General features: G+C 39.9%; 2 protein-coding genes across 2 annotated transcripts; both read right to left on the bottom strand.

The window, feature by feature from the left end:
• Window positions 1-59: 59 nt before the first annotated feature.
• Window positions 60-18,021, bottom strand: LOC136263518 (VPS9 domain-containing protein 1-like). Its single transcript, XM_066058114.1, has 15 exons — window positions 17,901-18,021; window positions 17,273-17,348; window positions 16,981-17,224; window positions 16,806-16,929; window positions 13,834-13,896; window positions 13,718-13,773; window positions 11,092-11,161; window positions 10,957-11,042; window positions 9,820-10,892; window positions 8,484-8,604; window positions 8,331-8,439; window positions 7,300-7,384; window positions 5,464-5,542; window positions 269-373; window positions 60-207 (listed from the first exon to the last, which is right to left on the bottom strand). Exons 1-15 carry the CDS (start codon window positions 17,982-17,984, stop codon window positions 129-131), a joined length of 2,454 nt encoding a protein of 817 aa, XP_065914186.1. The 5' UTR covers window positions 17,985-18,021; the 3' UTR covers window positions 60-128.
• Window positions 18,022-20,550: 2,529 nt separating this feature from the next.
• On the bottom strand, window positions 20,551-21,635 carry LOC136264145 (uncharacterized). Its single transcript, XM_066058854.1, has 5 exons — window positions 21,415-21,635; window positions 21,280-21,357; window positions 21,155-21,228; window positions 20,863-21,100; window positions 20,551-20,804 (listed from the first exon to the last, which is right to left on the bottom strand). Exons 1-5 carry the CDS (start codon window positions 21,485-21,487, stop codon window positions 20,605-20,607), a joined length of 663 nt encoding a protein of 220 aa, XP_065914926.1. The 5' UTR covers window positions 21,488-21,635; the 3' UTR covers window positions 20,551-20,604.

The following is a 21,635-nucleotide window of genomic DNA, read 5'->3' as shown; positions in this document are numbered from 1 at the left end:
GAGTTCATAATATTATGAACTCTCGGTTCAGATTATTGAGGACTTGACTAAACTACAACTTCTTCACATCCCCACATATTAATGAACAATTCAGCTCAGCATTGTTACATTTGAATACAATCTATTGTTCAGCTGGTCATAGTTGTAAGGTATCTTAGAGCAGTTTGAAATGATGTCAGACAGAATCCTTCCTCCCCCATCAGATAGCTATGATAACAACACACATCACCATGACAACAATGACACACCCATCCCATACCACACCTACCCTTCTTGTATAAACTCATCCATGATAGAACACTCGGTGACCATTTGTGGTAGTCCAACACGTAAGATGATGTAACAAAGTATTGGAAGCATGTCATCCACTCCACTGTGTATAGAGAAGTATACTGATTAGTTTACTGAGTTAGTATAACTATTGATGATTATAAACATGTCTAATATATGAAATAAGTTTTATATTGTACTAATAGCTAAATAAATTATCATACTAAACCACCACCATGTATGGCTAATTGCCTTTATCAGTTACTATTAACTTTCACCACTTCTAACACAAAATTTAGTGTCAAGAATAAAATATTTCCTGCCACCATCCCATTGTTAACACAATGGTCACATGGTAGCTTGTTACCATATAACAACAAATATTGGTAAAACTAACATTTGGCGAAATGCTAAAAAAATTGCCAACTGCAATATTTTAATTCAGTGAAGTGCTCTCACTGTCCTATAAATTCATAAGTTGGTACTACACTGTCACACACAAGGTTCTACGTGGTATAAGCTGACAGAATGTTGTACAATCCTTCTTGTGTTGAAATGTCTGCCTTGTGGAGAGTAGGCGGGCTACCCACCTGGTCACTTAACCAGGTTGATATCCAGGACTGACCAAAATGTGTAATGGATAAATTAGTTTATGCGAAAGTGTATCAACCCAATCCTTCTGTAGCCCAGTTTGTTTATTTAGTGAGCCACACCAACACTGATCGGGATCATGTATTCTACCCTGGGTGACATATGTGAAGCCTCGTTCATTTATTAATGGGTGTACACTAGGGCTGAGCGATACTACCGTTTTAGCGATATATCGCGATATTTTGAAAGTATCGATATTTTGTTATTAACTATCGTGATACCATGCCTGTACATTACTGTTATTAAAAATCCATTTGTTATGCAGTACTTGGCTAAGAATCCTTGTAAATGATAAAGTCCACCCATCTGGTTTCCCCTGCAGAGAGGTGTGAACACCATAACAACCTCAAAGCATGTGTTATAATAACTGTTACTGTAAACAAGGATGATAGTGGCTAGTTTGCTATCACCTTTCAGGACTTCCTGCAGCAATGCTGAGCAATACACTATGTAGCACCAGCTATGATTGACTTATTTGTAAGTATCGTGAACTATTCAGTATCGTGAATAGTGGCTTTAGTATCGATCGTGATACTAAAATAGCAGTATCGCTCAGCCCTAGTGTACACGTCTGCTGTCAGCCACACCCAATAATCGAGTATAGGTTCTAGTCTAGTCTTACAGCAGGCAGCTTCTGTCGTGAGCCACACCCACTTAAGAATATCTGATAATTACTTGGTGCATATTGTATTGCAAGTTTAACTTTGAGGTGTTGGTGGCCGATTATGGCAGGTGGATTTGTTGAACATACTAGGCCACGGATCACATACCACATAACAAATTTAGCCAATAAACTAAATTTGGCAAATTGGTATGGACTCTTGGTAAAACTAACCAAACTGCCAAATTTGAAATTCATTATTATTTTCATACCTTGTGTCCAAGCTTTGATATTAGTTGTTGAGGTAGATTTTGACCAAACCAAGTGTGGCTTCGTGGATATTTACAAACTTAAACACATAAATTGGCGTAGGCCCCACCCATGCATGTACTGTTACAGGGATACTGATGATTATCCTACAGTATGGTAGTACGGTATAACTGGGGATCATGTGAGGTTAGCACTTTTTCACAATAAAATAGTATATTAAAAATTATAAATTTAAAAATGAAGTAGGGTTTCAAGCTATAAAAAGTAGTGAAACAAGATATGAACAATGGTAGCTATTACAGCATAGCTCAGTGTTAAATCCCTTCTTTGGCATGGTATAACAATTATTTTGTGTTCAATGCCAAAGTAGGGATTTCCCACTGAGCTATACTGTAATAGCTACCATTGTTCATCTCTTGTTTCACTACTTTTTATAGCTTGAAACCCTACTTCATTTTTAAATTTATAGTTTTTAATATACTAGTTTGTTTAGTTTTTTTGTTAAAGCATACAGCTAGCTATAAACATGTGACTGTTTTATTAGGGTGACTGCTGTATTAGAGTATACCTGCAAAGATGTGCTAACCCCCAAAAAGGGTGTGGTCATCGTGGTTTCGATTGATTATTAGACGAATCAGCTTACCAACTTGAGGGTGTGTGGTCACAAATACAGCTAGCGTAAAAGGGGCGTGGTCATCATGGTTCGATCGATAGTACGTAGAATAAAGAATGGGCGTGACCTGGTTACCTATAGTGGAGTACTGGTACCTCCGTACAGTTGGAGGCCGTACAATAGCATAGTCTAAGCGCCTTAAATATTTTCGTGGAGTCTATTGTGCTGCTTAAAGAAAGTGTTGATATGGAAAATTAACGCCTCGGTATGGTTTCGTTGGATGAAGAAGAAGACAAGCAGCCTGATTGAAGATTAAAAAAAAGACAAGGCACACAGGGTGCACACTCGTCGGAACCCCAAAAGGCACATCCCACCGGTGAGTTTGTTGTTGTAGCGTAAAATGGTGACCGTGCGCTGCTTCGTTTGGGCTCTAGGCTTGCGACTGTGGTCAGTGAGTGAGTGAGACGAAATTTCGAGTTTTGACGATTTAAAAAAAATTCTATATCAGGCCGCCAGTAAGTGTTTTCTTGTTTTTAACGCTACATTTGATGTTAGATGGACTAATATTATTCCGTAAAGGTGATTTTTGTCGCGTAAGAAGTTTCTAAGCTGGTTTTTAAGGGCGGTATTTTTGGCGGCACGCGTCACTTTTGATGCAAACCGTACTGTTTGATATTAACCAGAAACCATACCTTCATGACACCTTGCCAGTATTGGTTAGGTGTAACCAAGCCCAATAAAGTACCTTCAGTATGACCTGAGATATGGTTACTTCAAAGTTTTAAATTACTTGGTGGAATTTTCTATTAACTGACTACCTTATCTAATAGCTGATAAACGATCCACCCTCCCTCACTGCTATTTTGAGCATCGGAGGATGAAAAGCAAGTTATGTGGTCTGAAGTGTAAAAGCAAATCACATGAAAGTTGTTTTAACACTATTGTGGTAAACCAACTTCAAAGAGAAATGTACACATTTCCACTGGTAGTCTACAAAATTATAAACTTTACTCTTATCTAAAATAAGATAGAAACTAAGTGAGGTGAACAGTTATCATAGAAGTGGCTCACTGATAAAGATGTGGTGTTAATTGTGAAGCTCTATAAATGCAGCGACTCTTGTTACCTGTGGTGACTATTCTATTAGAGTACCTCAACCATTTGTTAACCATCTAGCTGTTACTCAACATTTGTTTTTCAAACCATCGATCACTGCTGCAATGTTTCACCTGTGTTATTCCCATACAAGGTTTACCCTGTAGGCACATGAAAATAACTGATCAATTTTATGTGAATAATGTCCATAACACAATAATATGTACTTCTTATCTGCACCTTAAGTGGATGTGTGTTATGACAATTTTTGCAAAATGTGCAGACAAAGAGAAGAGGAACATATCATGGCTCTAGTAAACCCCTCGAAGTTAAAAGCAAAAAATTGTATCATACTGTACGATAGTACTGTATAGTAGGGACCACAAAGGTGTGGGCATGGCCCATGAAAAAAATATCACCAAAAAACCAGCCTCACTTTACCTGGCGATGATGAAGCAGTATTGGTAGGTAACACTAGCCCAAAAGAAAAATCTTCAGATTGACCTGAAACACTTTCAACAAGTTGGTATGATTTTTTTTTAAATTATTAAACAGAATTTTCTAGTGACTGACTGCCTGATATCTTCCGACAAGCATAACTTGATAACGGCTAAGGCTATGGGCTTGATTTTTTCACTGTTTGATGTCATTTTGTACCTTTCGTATACCACAGTACATACAATGCATTCTTCATTCTTACCAGTGTCCTCCCCATTCATCTTTGCTGACAACGAAAAGAGTCAATTTGGTGGTAGCACATGATGGCTTCCCTTCGCAACAGAAATTATCCATATTTTTCACAGTGGCTACTTCGATTGCAGACGTGCTTTTCGAACAGTTAACAGGGTGATAAGTTAGTTATCACTGGGTGATAACTAATATATCGTATAGTAGCAGCGCCGCTCTGTCTAGCTGTATGGTAGTTATAACCCAGCGCGGCGCTTTGATACTCCCACGCACTGGGATGTAAGAAGTGTTATATCCCTACTGTGCTCAAGATACCATAACGGAAATGCACAGTAGGGATATAACTATAACTTATTAACTATAACTATAACTATAAATAATCGGCCGCCAACACCTACTCCAGCTTGTTTCAGTACTTTTACTGATGGCTATGGTCCCTACTCTAGTTGAAAATTCCAAATTTTTGTGTACTTGTTGCTTTGGAGAGAGAAAATATTGTGAAAAAGTAAAATCACATTTTCTTGTTCATACCCACACAGTGTGACATGTCAGCTTTCTCATGTCAGCTTTGTCAAAACACACATACCCACACAGTGTGACATGTTTACTAAGTATCAGTTAGAATGAGTCGACAATTAAATAGCATAGAAACCTTGTCAACCCTGATTTAGAAAATTTCCTAGGTTACAAAAGAGTGAGAGAAAGTGGAAAACTGTGCATGCTAGCACTGGAATTTATCCTCCTTAAGTCAAGTTGATCGTGTCGAATGTTTCCAACACATCAGAAAGGAACTAAAGTGCTAAATTTGATGGAAATCTTTTGAAACACAATCTAAAAGTCGAGAAGTCCATTACTTTAAATTTATACATACGTGGAGTCCAATGTGTTATCGAGATTTATCCTTCGAGTTCAATTAACATGACAGCACCACACCGTGACAGCACCACACCGTGACATTGGTGTAACTATAATAGTATTAAATTTCTAGATCTGAACATTAATGATGCCTGTCTTGTCCAGAAAGTAAGCTAACAGTAAGGACATTTTGTTTTTGGCTTTGCAGATTTTCATTTGATGAATGTAGTAAACAACCACCAGTGAGACCACAGGTTACCTTAGTAACCCCACCACAGGTTTCTATTGGATTTAGTACCCTCAGACATATTATGTAAAATTTTCTAACAATACTAATAGTATAATATAGATTACTAATAATATACTATAGATTACTAATAGTATACTATAGATTACTAATAGTATAATATAGATTACTAACACTGAAGAATCTGCATGGGCCTGTCCCTTCTCAGCGTGGTACTCTTCTATGGCTTGACAAATACGGCGTGACATGGACACTGTAACAATATCATCATGTGAGCTAGTACCATAAACAACAAAACTTTGCATGTCAAGAAATTTTGGCAAACAAAAGTAACACTAAATTCTGAGGAGTTTGATCATCAAAACAGCATGTGATCTCATGTGATCTCAATTGAGCATCTCAAGACCCCAACATCAACAACAATACACTTATCACCCCCCACCCCCTCCCCCCCCCCCCCCCCCCCACACCTAATATACTCTAATAGAACAAATAGCCTGCAGCGTTGTCATAGAACCAAGAGAATAATACTGACCTATACCTACTCAGGAACATTAGTAGCTTCAGGAGTCTTAAGATGGTAGGCCATGGACAATATAAGCCATTGTGTGATAACCTCTCATAAAGATGAAGTATATATGGTGTACAACAATCACCATCACAGCAAAAGCCATATTATTTGCGCATTTCCAAATTTCTTTTTTTTTTCTACTTCAATGTTATCTATAGAAGAAATAAGTTACCAAAGTGTCAGCCTATTATGGTGAGTAGCATTAGACAGTAGGAAGAGCAAAGAAATTAATTTGCACAACAATTATACTGAATATAAGCCACATGGGCTTACTATACAATTGAGAGGGCCTTAACTTGTGTGTAATTGGCCAAGGACTATAACTCAAAACGTTCACCATGAATAACAAGGGTATATAGTTCAATCCTTGTATTCACTATGAAAACAAATAATTGTGTAGGAATTTCAGAGAAATGATGACAGAATACACCGGCCTTATTAGGCTACAGGAACAAAAGGCAAACAAAATGATTTAGTTGAAACTTGCTTCACTAAATAACAGTACAATTATAATTTTATCTTTGTAGCATTATTTATCCAATTTGTTTATTAAAAAAGTATGCTGATGTGAACTACGTGGGGTTTTACTAGAGATGGTCATATAATATTAACTATACCCCCTAACACTGTCTGGTCTCCACAGTCAGTGTTACCATGTCTACCACAGTCAGTGTTACCATGTCTACCACAGTCAGTGTTACCATGTATACCACAGTAAGTGTTACCATGTCTACCACAGTCAGTGTTACCATGTATACCACAGTCAGTGTTACCATGTCTACCACAGTCAGTGTTACCATGTCTACCACAGTCAGTGTTACCATGTATACCACAGTCAGTGTTACCATGTATACCACAGTCAGTGTTACCATGTCTACCACAGTAAGTGTTACCATGTCTACCACAGTAAGTGTTACCATGTCTACCACAGTCAGTGTTACCATGTATACCACAGTCAGTGTTACCATGTCTACCACAGTCAGTGTTACCATGTCTACCACAGTCAGTGTTACCATGTATACCACAGTCAGTGTTACCATGTCTAGTGTTACCATGTATACCGTATACCACAGTCAGTGTTACCATGTCTAGTGTTACCATGTATACCGTATACCACAGTCAGTGTTACCATGTCTACCACAGTCAGTGTTACCATGTCTAGTGTTACCATGTATACCACAGTCAGTGTTACCATGTCTACCACAGTCAGTGTTACCATGTCTACCACAGTCAGTGTTACCATGTATACCGTATACCACAGTCAGTGTTACCATGTATACCACAGTCAGTGTTACCATGTCTAGTGTTACCATGTATACCACAGTCAGTGTTACCATGTCTACCACAGTCAGTGTTACCATGTATACCACAGTCAGTGTTACCATGTCTAGTGTTACCATGTCTACCACAGGGAAATTGATGGTATACACTTTACATACCAAGAATTTCCAGTTTGGGTGATGGACTGTTAGCTTCTGGAATTTTCTTTAGTTCTTCGATAGCTGATGAGTATGGTAGTTGTGCCTGTGGACATATCACTGTGACTAATATGATCACTAACACAACCCTAACCAATCCCAACTCCATCACTTAATTAAGGAACATAAGAGATTCAGAGGGTTTCAGGTAATTTCACATTTATAGTTTACACACACACACACACACACACACACACACACACACACACACACACACACACACACACACACACACACACACACACACACACACAAACACACACACACATTAGCACCACAAAATTAGTAACAACATGTAATACAACAACGTAACAATCTGTGGTAATTCCTCGAGATAAAAAAATTATAGATCAATAGAGTGGTCATGTGTGTGTAGTGCGTGTGTGCGTGTGTGTCCTGCTCTACCTGGCAGACAGCAGATACGGTAACTTTCAAAGCAAATTGTCATAGGAATGATTAGTGAAAGTATCACTACGATGTTGAGATGGTACAGGTTGTAATTACCTTGTGATTTAACCAGTAATAATGTGTTTAGTGCCATATTTGGTAATGATATTATTTACAATGTTGTGTTAATAACACCGGTTATCACTTATGATTTTAAACCAGTCAACATCACTAACAATCATCAACATCACTAACAATCATCAACATCACCAACAATCATCAACATCAATAACAATCATCAACATCAATAACAATCATCAACATCAATAACAATCATCAACATCAATAACAATCATCAACATCACTAACAATCATCAACATCAATAACAATCATCAACATCACTAACAATCATCAACATCACTAACAATCATCAACATCACTAACAATCATCAACATCACTAACAATCATCAACATCACTAACAATCATCAACATCACTAACAATCATCAACATCACTAACAATCATCAACATCAATAACAATCATCAACATCACTAACAATCATCAACATCACTAACAATCAACATCACTCAACATCAACTTACACTTCCAAGTAGTTGAAATTGTTCTCTGATGGACAAATCTCGTGGCAAGCTGTTGACATGGTTACTGATGTTCAATGCTAGTGCCACTTCTTGTCGATAATTACAACACCTGTGGTAATTATGACAACTGCTTGACAGCTATGATCCACATACCTGTATAGCTGGACAAGGTTTGGCCATAATGGAGGGAAGAATATCTGCTCTACAATATCCCGACAAGTCTCCTTGTTGGACTCCATTCCTTGATACATGTTGAACACCTGCTCCATTTTGTCTGCACCATAATGTAAGCCACATACCACAATAAAAGATACCCACCACAATATGAGTCACACCCACTAGCAGCTAGCACACCCCCAGTGGAGGTTGATCACACAGTCCTTTAATGTGTGTACACTACCAAATATGGCATCGGGTACTGAGTTGTGCTAACACACACAAAGCAAAAGCAAAGCCTACGGCAGCCATACAAAGCACAGCTATTGCCGCCCAGCGAACCAGCACTGGGATGCCTGTGCACCACTCAGGCACTTGAGCCTTGTGCAGGCAAATCCTCCTGGGGCAGGGCTAGTAACCCGCAGGAGGACTGTCCAGGTCTCACAGAGAGAGGTTGCGGAACCCAAAGTTCCACAACAAACTCAACACCACTAAGCGAGACAAGGACAGTTGGGCATTCGCTTCCCTGGTTAATACCAGGTACCCATTGCTAAGACACACACACTACACCATAGGCAGTGGAGACGGGGGGAGGATGGCCATGCCACCCACTTTTATGGGACAAAGAAAAGATCAAGATAGTCTCAGGGATTTTTCTAGAAAATAAATTCAGGGGGGGCAATCCGAGTTTTTCAGAAATTGAGGGGGGCAGAACTTAAATTAGGCTAAATCACCTCTTTACTCAGGCTGGTTGAGGCAGAGTTCAGGGGGGCAAAATCATTTTCAGGAGGGGCAAAATGCCCCCCCCCCCCCCTAGAAAAATCCCTGGTCTAATAGAACAGTCAAGATCTAGATACTCTAATAGAGCAGTCACAGTATTCAGAGCAGTGTAGCAAGCTACCGTAATTTGTTTTTTTTTTCATTGTAAAATAATTTTCGTATACAAAAGCCTGTACAAAAATTTCTTACACAAAATTTTTTTACACTAGATTGAACTACTCTAATAGAGCAGTCATTCACCTAAATCATACCAAAACATTTTTATACAAAAATTTTTATCACGAACATTTTTTGCACGAAAATAAAGCAAATTACGGTACTTAGCTACGTATGTAAGGAGATATAGCTGGTGGATGGCAGCTATTGTCAGCAGATGATTACATTTTTTTTTTGATCTGCTTACAGCTGGCCTGGCCTGGCCCAGCCCCCTCACTTTTTGGCCTGCTCCGCCTCCCCTGCACTACACTACATGCACACACACACACTACACACACACGCACACTACACACACACGCCCTACACACACACACACACACACAAACCACACCCTCACCTAGATACAGGTGAATCTCCCGTACTATCACCTCAGTGGACAATGACACTTTCTCACTAAGTGGCTCCAATACTTCCTTCTTGCCCAAGTGAACTGAACAATTCAGTGTAGGGTAGGATACAGTTGCCACTGTTCCTGTTGAGGTGGTCTTGTTGATAACAGTCTGAGGATCTAGTTGTGTGTAGTCACTTTCTGGAGCACTTCTTGTCCACTGGCTGAGGAGTGTGTAACCGCTAGTCTCAGGGCTACCAATATTAGAATAGTATGGATCATAAGATTCTTGTCTTGACAAAGACGGCATCTCGTAAGGCGTGGGTGATGGGGGTCGAACCTTCTCTATTGTTGTCTCATCGATCTCTTCGTAACCCGGAGTGGATGGTTTGTCTCCAGGTGTGTTGGCAAGAGGGTACGGCTTGTCACTTGGAGTGGACTTGTCACTAGGCGTATTAGCAGTAGATGGCTTGTTGGCAGGGGCAGGCGGCTTGTCGCTAGGAGTAGATGGCTTTTCATCCCTGCTTGGTAAAGTAGGAGGTCTCTCTAGCACAAAATAAAGTGCCTCGCCATTAGGTGTGCCTTCTGTTACTGTTTCTGGTTGTGAGTTAGCAGCTTTGTCACTTTCTACCTGTGATGTGCCATTAACTGTTACATCATTAACCATAGCAACTTGTGGCAATGCCAGACCAGTTACATCTTTAGCCACCGCAGGTGGTGACATGAACACCTCTGAGGCATCATCATCGTCATCATGTGATCCAGCCTTCCTAGCCAGCGGTGGGATTGACTGTGATTGATGCATTTTGTGAAGTGACGTCACCATGTTATCAGACACCTCAGGCACTGAATGACTTCGTCCAATGCCAGAACTACCCACGCTACTGTCAACACTAGAAGTTATGTCACCTGAAGGTGTTCTTATACTGGGGAGGGGATCATCTGGATGGCGGGAAACTGGCAAGATTGTTACACTGGGGAAGTTGCCTCCCTTTGCAGTGGCCAATACAAGAGGTTTAATGGACTCACACACATTATACTGACACTCTGCAAGCAGCTTGCTCAGTGGGTGCTCAGCTGTACTATATATACAATAACAACAAGATAGCCAATCAGATAACAGTATAGCCCCACCCCCAGACACACCTGAACACCTCATTAATCAGGTTGTACAAGTGGGTGTGGTCTCCCGGGTGTTGTTGAAGACTCAACTTGAGTGATGAGAAGTTGCCCTAGTAACACTAACAATAGCAGTAGTGGTCATTAAGGTAATGCTGTTACCTTGTTAGTTTCAAATGAGATAATCAGATCACAAATCTCTCCAACACTATGATCCATCATTGACTGGGCCCTACAAGAACCATCCGTACACTATTCTGTATAGCAGTACTGTATATTAGGGATCATGGTGGATTGGTCTTTATAACAGCCACACCTTTCTTTATAACAGTTGGTCAGTATTGGTTAGACATAGCCAAGCCCATAAACATCTTCAGAGTGACCATAAACCCTTCCAAATAATTTTCTATGAAAATTTAAAAATTTTCCATTAAACACGATTGTATGCTGACTGACTAGCTAACTAACTGATGCCTCCAGTCAGCATTACTTGGCAACAGATAAGGCTATGGGGTTGATTTCTTCACCATTCCACACCAATTTGTCTGAAGACATGCCTATTCACCAATCACGGTACGTGCAGTACAAGCATTCCCTTTATCCTCCTTTGTGTTGCTGACAACGCAAGGCGTTGATTTGCAATAGCACAATACGGCTTCCCCATGGCTGTGTTGACTAGTTATTGCCTTATTTTTTGTAACGACCAGATTGATTGTAGAGACACTTCTTGTACTGTTCTTCATTTGTAACACTGTGTAGCAGGTGGAACATAGCTGAAGATGAAGTGTAATGACCACAACACTTTTCAGTAATTGATTGTTGGGTTGTGCATTCATACACAAAATTTAATTTTATAGCATGCTGGCCTGACATCATTCTTTCTTTTGGTGTGGTATGTGCGGGTTCAGTAGTCATAATTATGTTATAAAAAAGTAAACAAACAAGTAGGACGAAAAATTAGAAATTTTTAAGTTGGATTAGGGATCAATGAAAAAAGTATGGAATAACTAAAAAGTAGTTAGACAAGAGAAGTAGTCTATAACTGAAGATGTACTAATGGACATTTCCCTATACTTCATCTATGACTGATCCCTAACATTTCTAACGTTTTATCTACTTGTACTACTCTGTAGACATATTCTCTGTAAACTAACATGCACGCACGTACGCACGCACGCACACACACATGCACGCACGCACACACTTTAAACACACACTACACACGCACGTACCCACGCACGCACGCACGCACGCACACACACACACTACACACTCGCACACACTGCACACATACACACTACACAGTCGCACACACCACACACATACTACACACACTACACACTTGCACACACTACACATACACACACTACACTACAAACACACACACTACACTACACACATACACACACACACACACTACACTACACACACACACACACTACACACACACACACGCACACACTACACACTCACACACACACTACACTACACTACACACACACACACACTACACTACACACACACACACACTACACACACACTACACTACACACACACACTACACACTACACACACACTACACTACACACACACTACACTACACACACACTACACTACACACACACTACACTACACTACACACACTACATTACACTACACTACACACACTACACTACGCACACACTACACTACACACACACTACACAGCGTAAGTCGCCAATTATCGGCACCATTTCATCACGCAATTGTAATTCCTTGATTCAATGGCGTACGAACTTCTGGTTTGAACCATTTAACAGAGCAGTCCTTCGTCTCTTAGCGCACCAACTTTTAATTATCTCACGTGAGCGAACGTCTTGTTATGAGGAAAATCGCAATGCCTATCGTGTGCCAATTATCGGCATGGGGTACCTATTATCGGTAACTGTACTTCCCTGATTGACCAATTATCGGCACAATGTGCAATTTTGTGTGTAACTCCATGTTGGCTGGTTGGTTCTTCGTGAAATTTTTGTAGGAGGTGCAGTCCTTGGATAACTCCGTTTCACAGAAGTTTTACGAAGACAAGGTCAGCCATTCGAGACATATTCAGGTTAGACGTATAAGCATACTGGTTTCCAATACAAAATTATCTTTACGCAATTTCATGCTTAACCAGAATGGCTTGTATAGCGCTTTAGCAACAATAATCACCGAATGAAAACAATTCTAAGAAATGTTTTAGAGGATATAACAGCCCATTGTGGAACTTGGTAGCCTCCACATACCCTGTAGCCTCTATAGTTTACAAGTACCGATAATTGGTACCTGCCGATAATTGGCGACTTACGCTACTACACACACTACACTACACACACACACACTACACTACACTACACACACATTACACTACACTACACTACACACTACACTACACTACACACACACTACACACATTACACTACACACACACTACACACACACTACACACACACACACACACACACACTACACACATTACACTACACACACACACACTACACTACACTACACACACATTACACTACACACACTACACACACACACACACACACACACACTACACACACACACACACACTACACACACACACTACACACATTACACTACACACATTACACTACAACACACATCACACTACACACACACACACACACACACACACACACACACACACACACACACACACACACACACACACACACACACACACACACACACACACACACACACACACACACACACACACTACACACACATTCAAACTAACCTTGGTTTAGGAGCTTTACTAATACGAGATGTCCGCTCATGCAACTTCTGCTGCAGCTGTGTACAATGTGCTAAGGAACACTAGTTGCTATCGGTTACTACACATGATAAGGATACAGCTTTCTCTTTCATTCTTGCAATCATGTTATTCTGTTCTATCTTCTTCCACATGTCCAAGTTCTGTGTGAAGTGATCACATCAACAACAAGTCACTAGTATAGGGGAGGTGTAGCTACTGTTATATCATGAAGTGATATAAATCTCAATATCATCAGGTGAACTAATAAACATGTCACTATAGCTACTGAACTTGTACAACAAACAGTTGGCAATGTCAGCGTGAAATGCTTGATGTCAAATTGTCAGGAGTCATCTGTCCTCCTTGATTTAAAAATTGTGTTCAGTGAAAGCCGCATAGTTCACACAAGTACACTATTGTAACAAAACACAATGGAAAATGCTTATTGAAATAATTGCACTTGCCATAAAATAAGTTTCAATTACAACAAAGCAAGTTTCAAACCAAGTAAACATATACACCATCTGTTTGCCTGTTTATGTGGAGCTCAAATATCTGTTACATTTCTCTAGGGTAAAGGGGCAGATGTCAATGCGGTGGACGTACTTCATTTATCCATTAGAATGCTTTCAAACTTTTATTGTGAGTGAACACAGAGCTAATATTCTATACCATGATTAATAGTTTGAGGCAAATCCCAACTCTGTAGACCACAATTAATGGCTGTACAACTGCTTTTCCTCTTCTGCTGTAATTCCAAAACTACTCAAGATAAGGCCAATTAATAGTTTCTTTTGTCAAACGTAGCAGTGTGGGAGGGCAGATTTTTTAATTTTATTTTTTAAACCAGGCACGCCCACAGCCAGCCAAAGGCCAGCTGTGGGCGCACGCCTGGTTTACTGAAACTATTTTTGTAAAAGTGTGTGTGTGTACCTATCTACCTATGTTTGTCTGTACGCACCCACGTGAGCAAAATCATTAAATAATGGTCAAAGCAGCTTTTACGTAAGAAGTAAAAGTTAAATGAAGTCTGTAGTAAACTTCTGCACAGGTGAACTTTGTTCTGAGGTGGTTTCTTTTTGGCAGATTGAAATACGGGTGTGGCGACTTTCCTCAGACTACCTTCCCCTTGAGGTTTTCAGGCGTTTAACAACTGAAAAACAACGGTGCAGGCCTCGTACACTACCAGGAATAACCTATCGCTTCGAGTTGAAAGGGGGCGTATCCCTTACCTACGCGAACAAAAATGAAGAGCAGCTTTGAGGCTTTGTCGAGAGAATTTGTGGAAAAAACACGTTAGTCACACTATAAAACAGTTTAGAAGATACTTCTGTGTGTAATATGTTGGTAAAAGCGGTTTGTTTAACAAACACTTCCTTAGCAGTGCATGGCAACGTAATTGAACGAATTACGAAAATTTCATGAATTACAAAATACGAGAATTAGCTAATAACATTATTGCACAACCCAAAACTACCCTATTGTAAAGTAGTAATACATAGTTGGTTAATTCATAGTAGTATATACTGTCTATAGTTAATTCCAGATGAGTTAGCTAGCTGCATGGCGCCTGGTTTATAGAAGTAGCACAACATCAACTTGTTATAAACTAGATAGCTAAAGCTGACTGAGAATACAATTTTCTTAGACTGTTCTAGCTAGTTACCAAACTCCTTATAAGGTGCTGGATGACTGCACTCAGTCACCAGTGGCACAAAAATTCCTTGATACAGCAAGAAAAATTGGTGCAATGAGCCTTATCCGCAACTACGTCACAACGCAAAAATGGCGAAAAGTGTGGGGGCCTTTTGTACAGAGAGCCATTGGGAGGAAACCAAAAGCAGACCGTAGGACTATTCGAGAAGTACAAAAATGCGTGCCCCTACATAGTAAGATAGTTAATAAGCCTCACCAGAGTTTTCTCGTGCTTTCTTCACGTGGAACATCTCGAAACGTTATCCCTTCCATACAAAGTATCCCACTTGGCCCCCACAATTTTCGCCATTTTTGCGTAATTTTTGCGTTGTGACGTAATTACGGATAAGGCTCATAATAAATTTTAATTTAAAAATGAAGCAGGGTTCCAGCGATAAAAAGCAGTGAAACAAGAGATGATGGTAGCAATGTGGGAAAATCCCTACTTTGGCATTACTCCAAAAAGTTGGGATTTTCCCTAGAATGCCAAATAGCTAGGGATTTTCCCTCATAGGATCATCTCTTGTTTCACTGCTTTTCACTGCTGGAACCCTGCTTGATTCTAATTTTAGTTCGCTAACTTTTTTTACTATTTAAGTGTATAGTGGCTGTGACTGCTGTATTAGAGTATCTCGATCTCACCACTCAGCTACGCAGTAGTGGGCATGGCACAACACCTTGCTTTTCTACAGAGCTAGATTGTTGTTGTGGTGCATTCTGATCGTTTAAGGGGACATGGAAATTGCTTTTAAAAAAGTGCAGGTCTTTCAAGGGGTGTGGCAATTGTTTAAGCACAGCTTAGCTACTACCAGTCTGTTAGGTGCCTCATACTTTTGTGGTATCTAAACACCCCACCAGTGAGTTTGTTGTTGAGGGCAGGGATGCAGCCTGATAGCTTATGTGGCCTGATAGGCTGAAATTTTAGTAACCCATTCTGTGAAAGTAACCAAAGCATGAAGAACAAAGAAAAAAATCCCAGACCCAGTAGTGACTTCCAGTAGTGGCTTGATCAGACCCAGTAGTGACTTGATCAGACCCAGTAGTGACTTGATCAGACCCAGTAGTGACTTGATCAGACCCAGTAGTGACTTGATCAGACCCAGTAGTGACTTGATCAGACCCAGTAGTGACTTGATCAGACCCAGTAGTGACTTGATCAGACCCAGTAGTGACTTGATCAGACCCAGTAGTGACTTGATCAGACCCAGTAGTGACTTGATCCCACCCACACAGTGACACACGTCAATACCATACAGTGACACACGTCAATACCATACAGTGACACACGTCAATACCATACAGTGACACACGTCAATACCATACAGTGACACACGTCAATACCACACAGCGACACACGTCCATAACAAAAACTAACCAATCGGTTGCAATCTTGAGGTAGCAAGCTGCTGGCTCTTTTCTTCAAGTGTTCCTGGTAAACTGACATCAATTTCTGATTCTTCATTTTAGCCTCTTCCATCGGTGACAGGCTGTGCAGCCGGCTAGCCACATCACAATTATGTCATAAACACCATATATGGTAGTGTACATACTTGATAACTGGAGAATGGGAACCTGATAACTTCCCTATTCCTCTCTCTGTCGGAGGTGCTACAACACCAGGAGGTGCTATGTTACCAACTGACTCATTCTTTGGCGGCAACTCAGGAGGTTTATCTGCAGGAAGTGTCTTTGAATTGTTTGTAATGTCTATAAAGATGTCTTCAGCTCTCTCAAGACATTTCCTAGCCATCACAAGAACACTTTTAGCTCCATTGCCATTCAGCAATAGCAGGTCTGTGCACAGCAGTTACTATATATTAGTGTAATACAGATGTGTCACACCTCTATGTGTTGTAGCATCATCACCAAGTATTGTAGCAATGTGTTGGACACAACTGAGGTACTTGCAAAACGAGCCCTACAACAAAACAAACTACTGTCAGAGCTCTGTTTTCACTTTCAATTACAAATGGTCAATGCAGACATTAGGTGTCATCAAATCTTGCACTAAAACCCAACAGGCAGGAGGGACTGTGAAGATAGTTAAACTCTTCACCACGATTGGCAGCCGGATCAGACAGGAAGCAGTCTCACCGTTAGTCTAGGGCTGATGTTTCTACCATTAATGCCTCAATAGAAGCATTCCTCTACAAAGTGAATATTTTAAATACAGTTTTAAATTTTCCTTCTTCCCTTCAGTGATTAAACCATGGAACAATCTACCCCAGAACATTTCCCACAATGACATACACCGAGTTTTGTATACTTTTATAATTACTTATGATTCCTGCACAGTACACAATATAAGCTAACTCTGCCCGTCTCTTGTAACAAATCTAACAAAACCTCAAGCACCACTTGAACGTCTGTACATTTAGACAAGAGGTTGGACAACGGTTGGCCTATAAATCTGTTCTCGGCGTTTCACGTGTCGGTCACGAAAAATACTGTACGAACTGTTAATACTAACCAGTTGGTCGTGAGAGGTAAGGTCGTATTCCTGCGCCTCCCTGATTAGTTTACCAGCGTGTGTGTATCTGCCCTTCGTCGACATTTCCCAGTTACTACGCGCTTACTTGAATTAATTTATATGTGCGTTTATATAGCAGTGCCTAAACCGCCCACGTGTTTGATCAATGTAAGTTTCCTATTAGTTGTTCCAGGCTGCCATGCAACACACGTAGTCTGGTGTTATTCCTCATATATGCTGCAGGGGCAGGAGGTTAATTCTTGGGACTGTGGAAAGCCCTTCTGAAAGTTTATCTTGTGATTAAGGCCACTCCAAATAAATTCTCTGTTTCCCGTCCTGGACTCAAGCATATTTGCATGCGGGCGGGCGGTCCATTTACATTATGTCATTATGATGCTGGCAGCTTTTCAAGCCATTATTTTCCTGGAAAAGCTGCATAAAAGCATGCTTAAGTTTGTACCTTCCTTTTCAAGTTGCAAAAATAGCACAAACGTGCAGTCTGTGCCGACTTGACAGCACTGCTGACATGTGAGCTGACACTATTTCAAGATGGCTTTTACTGAGCCTTTCAGTATGCAAGAATAACCGGAAAATAATGAAAGAATACGGAATAATGGAGTATTTAAAGCTGACAGTAACTAGATGTGGGCGGTGGACGGGAAACAGAAAATTTATTTGGAGTGGCCTAACACAAAGATCAAGATACTCTAATAGAGAAGTCAAATGTATTCTAATACAGCAGTCACCACTAGTCAACTAATGAAATTAATACAACTTTAAAATGCCGGGTTACTGATATTAAAGAATATTAAGTCTCAATTGGAATGTGTCAGTATTTGGATCATCCACATAGCCATACTAATTGACATTTAGGATAGCTATATATTGAAAAAAGATCCATGAAATTGTAATTTTGATGCTCAAAATCTATCAGCTGTGCCCCACAGACCCCTGCACCAGGAAACCACCTTAGATTTGCCTCTGTGCTGAATGAAATGTTTCATCACTTAGAGACTGCAAATTGGCTCAACCTACACATCAGTACAATTCAGATAATATAAGGTCCCTCACCTCATTGGGGTAAATCTACCCTTTGGACAAGATCAATAGAAGAGCTAGTGCCACATGCACAGTAAGAAAAGAATTCAACTATATCTCAAAGCCAAAGGATGGTAAAGAAAAGCCATCATATTCTTGTATAGGTATTATATTATATTATACCTGTACAAGAACCGGCTTTTAGATCTATACTATATTATAGTAGATCTAGCTAAAACTCAGGCTAGTAACTACTACCAGTATATCTGTATATCCACTACATATGGACCAAACAAAAATACCGGCAGTATTGCCGCAGCAAGATTATCTCAGTACTCGTTTGATGTATATACTGAGCAGACAGCACTCATGATCAAGGTCTGATGACAGATGGAAAGAAGGCGTACAGATATAATTTAATACAACTATAAGTATATGATTAATTCATTGGTAATTTGACAAGGTGAAATTGCCCCTTGCCTGGGCTTTCATGTGTTCATATAGCTACTTGTTTAGCTATACCAGTTCTGTGGCCTGATCAGTTGAAGTCAGTACTATCATGTGCATGGGTTTAGAGGAGTCTATACTGAACACATCAGTCAGCTTCTGGGAGGAGCTGCCAGATGGTCAGGGATGGAGTGGGGGCACTTTGTCTTAGGCTCCCTCAATCAATGTTTCATCACTTACTGTTCTAGAACATCCCGGCATGCATAATACTATACGTATATAGAGGGAAAATGTAGTGAGCAAGTTACGTCAAACTTCAATAGGCAGGTGCCTGCTTTACACAACTGGATTATTGAAAATAAAATATTCTTTTTTAGAGAAATGGCCTTTCTATATACAGCTGACTTCATGCAGTATCAGTGGCGGATCCAGATGGGTTTCTGGGGTTTCGACAGAAACCCCCTTTTAAATTTAGCTTAGTGGCAATCTCATTACATAAACATTGTTGTATTAACAATTTGTCATAGCAAACAACTAAATACCAGTAGCATGCATACAGTTGCACTTAACTAACACCATTTATAGCTATTAAACCATCAGCAACACTTCACTTTTCATCTCCCACTGCATTAAAAACGATCGAGATACTCTAATAGAGCAGTCAAGTAACTACTCTAATAGAGCAATCAAAGCTACAGTTTGTAGTCACCATATTTCCCTATAGTTAGCTATATAGTATTTAGTAACTATTTACAGTTTAAAGTATTGAATTTATTGTAACTGCTAACTAAAAATAGCCTAAAATCCGATCTCAGAGCTTCTAAAATCTCAAAATTTTCCAGAGAATTGTCATCAGATGCCTTATTTAGCTATTTTCAGAAACCCTCTTTTAAAAATCCTAGATCCGCCACTGAGTATGTATATATTGACCTCAGGTGCTGGACAATATGATTGTGTCCTCAGCTGATCACTTCAACAGTTTACCTTAATAGCACAAATATCGCATTGAGACTTAGCCTACTTAGTAGAGAATGATTTCACTCATCTTTTAAAATTGATTTCATAGCAGAAAGTGAACAAGAAAATTATATAGTGAACATGCTGGCACTCAAGTAATTGTCCTATCAATACCATGAGGTACCATTTCAAACAGTATACACTTCCATGACTTCTGACAAACATTAATGAATTCATTTGATAAAAATAATTGCAATGAACATTATTGTACAGGAGATGTGGACCACAAGTAATTCTTAAGTGATGAAAACGTTGTGTATAGTTTGTTCCCTAAAGGAGCAACAGACTCCTTTATAGGAGCTGTGACAGTCTTTGCCAAGTTCTTGTTAGTAATTTGAGCTTGGATCCATTCTAGTCCTTCATATAGACCATCCTTAGTTGTAGCACAAGTACCCTGAATGACTACAGGGCACAACAAACAAGTTAACAATATTATAACATGACAACATGACACACTTACACCATGTCCTATCCCTCAGGCTATTCAGTTCCATCTTCTCAGTCACTTCTTCTACTGACATAGCATTGGGCAGGTCTTGTTTGTTAGCCATTACTAGAACTATACAGTCTTTGAGCTCATCTTCACTAAGGAATCGTTTCAGTTCATCACGAGACTCACTGATCCTCTCTCTGTCATTACTATCAACTACAAATATGAGTACATCAGTGTTCTGGAAGTAGTGTCTCCATAGTGGTCTCTGAAATGACAACATATTACTAACATTGCACAGCCTGGTGACTTCACTCTTTACTATTTTATCTCGTCCACCGACATCCCATGCTGTAAAACTGATTCCTTTGTATTCCACAGTTTCCACGTTAAATCCTGCAGCAGTAACAACAATTATACATATGTGATCACGTGTCAAGGTCTCACCAATGGTTGGGATTGTTGTCACCACTTCACCGAGTTTAAGCGTGTACAAAACTGTCGTCTTTCCAGCTGCGTCTAATCCTAAACAATTACAGATGTGCTATAAGTGTCCATTGTTACCATACTACACTCACTCACCACACATAAGAATGCGCACTTCTTTGCTCCCATAAAACAAGGCGCGTAATTTCTTTGACATTAGTCCACCCATCCTGTTGTTTGATGATCACAGTCGCAGTAAAGTTTTGAATTAAGCGAGACATAAAGGATGTATAAATACTCAGCCATGAGTGATCGTTCCACTTTCCACGCTTCGTCTGCCAACGTGTCATATATTGCGTCATGAGCTTTAAAAAGAT

This window comes from Dysidea avara, chromosome 8 (assembly GCF_963678975.1).
Source record: "Dysidea avara chromosome 8, odDysAvar1.4, whole genome shotgun sequence".
Classification (NCBI taxonomy): Eukaryota; Metazoa; Porifera; class Demospongiae; order Dictyoceratida; family Dysideidae; genus Dysidea; species Dysidea avara.
This window is presented reverse-complemented; position numbering and strand designations above follow the sequence as displayed.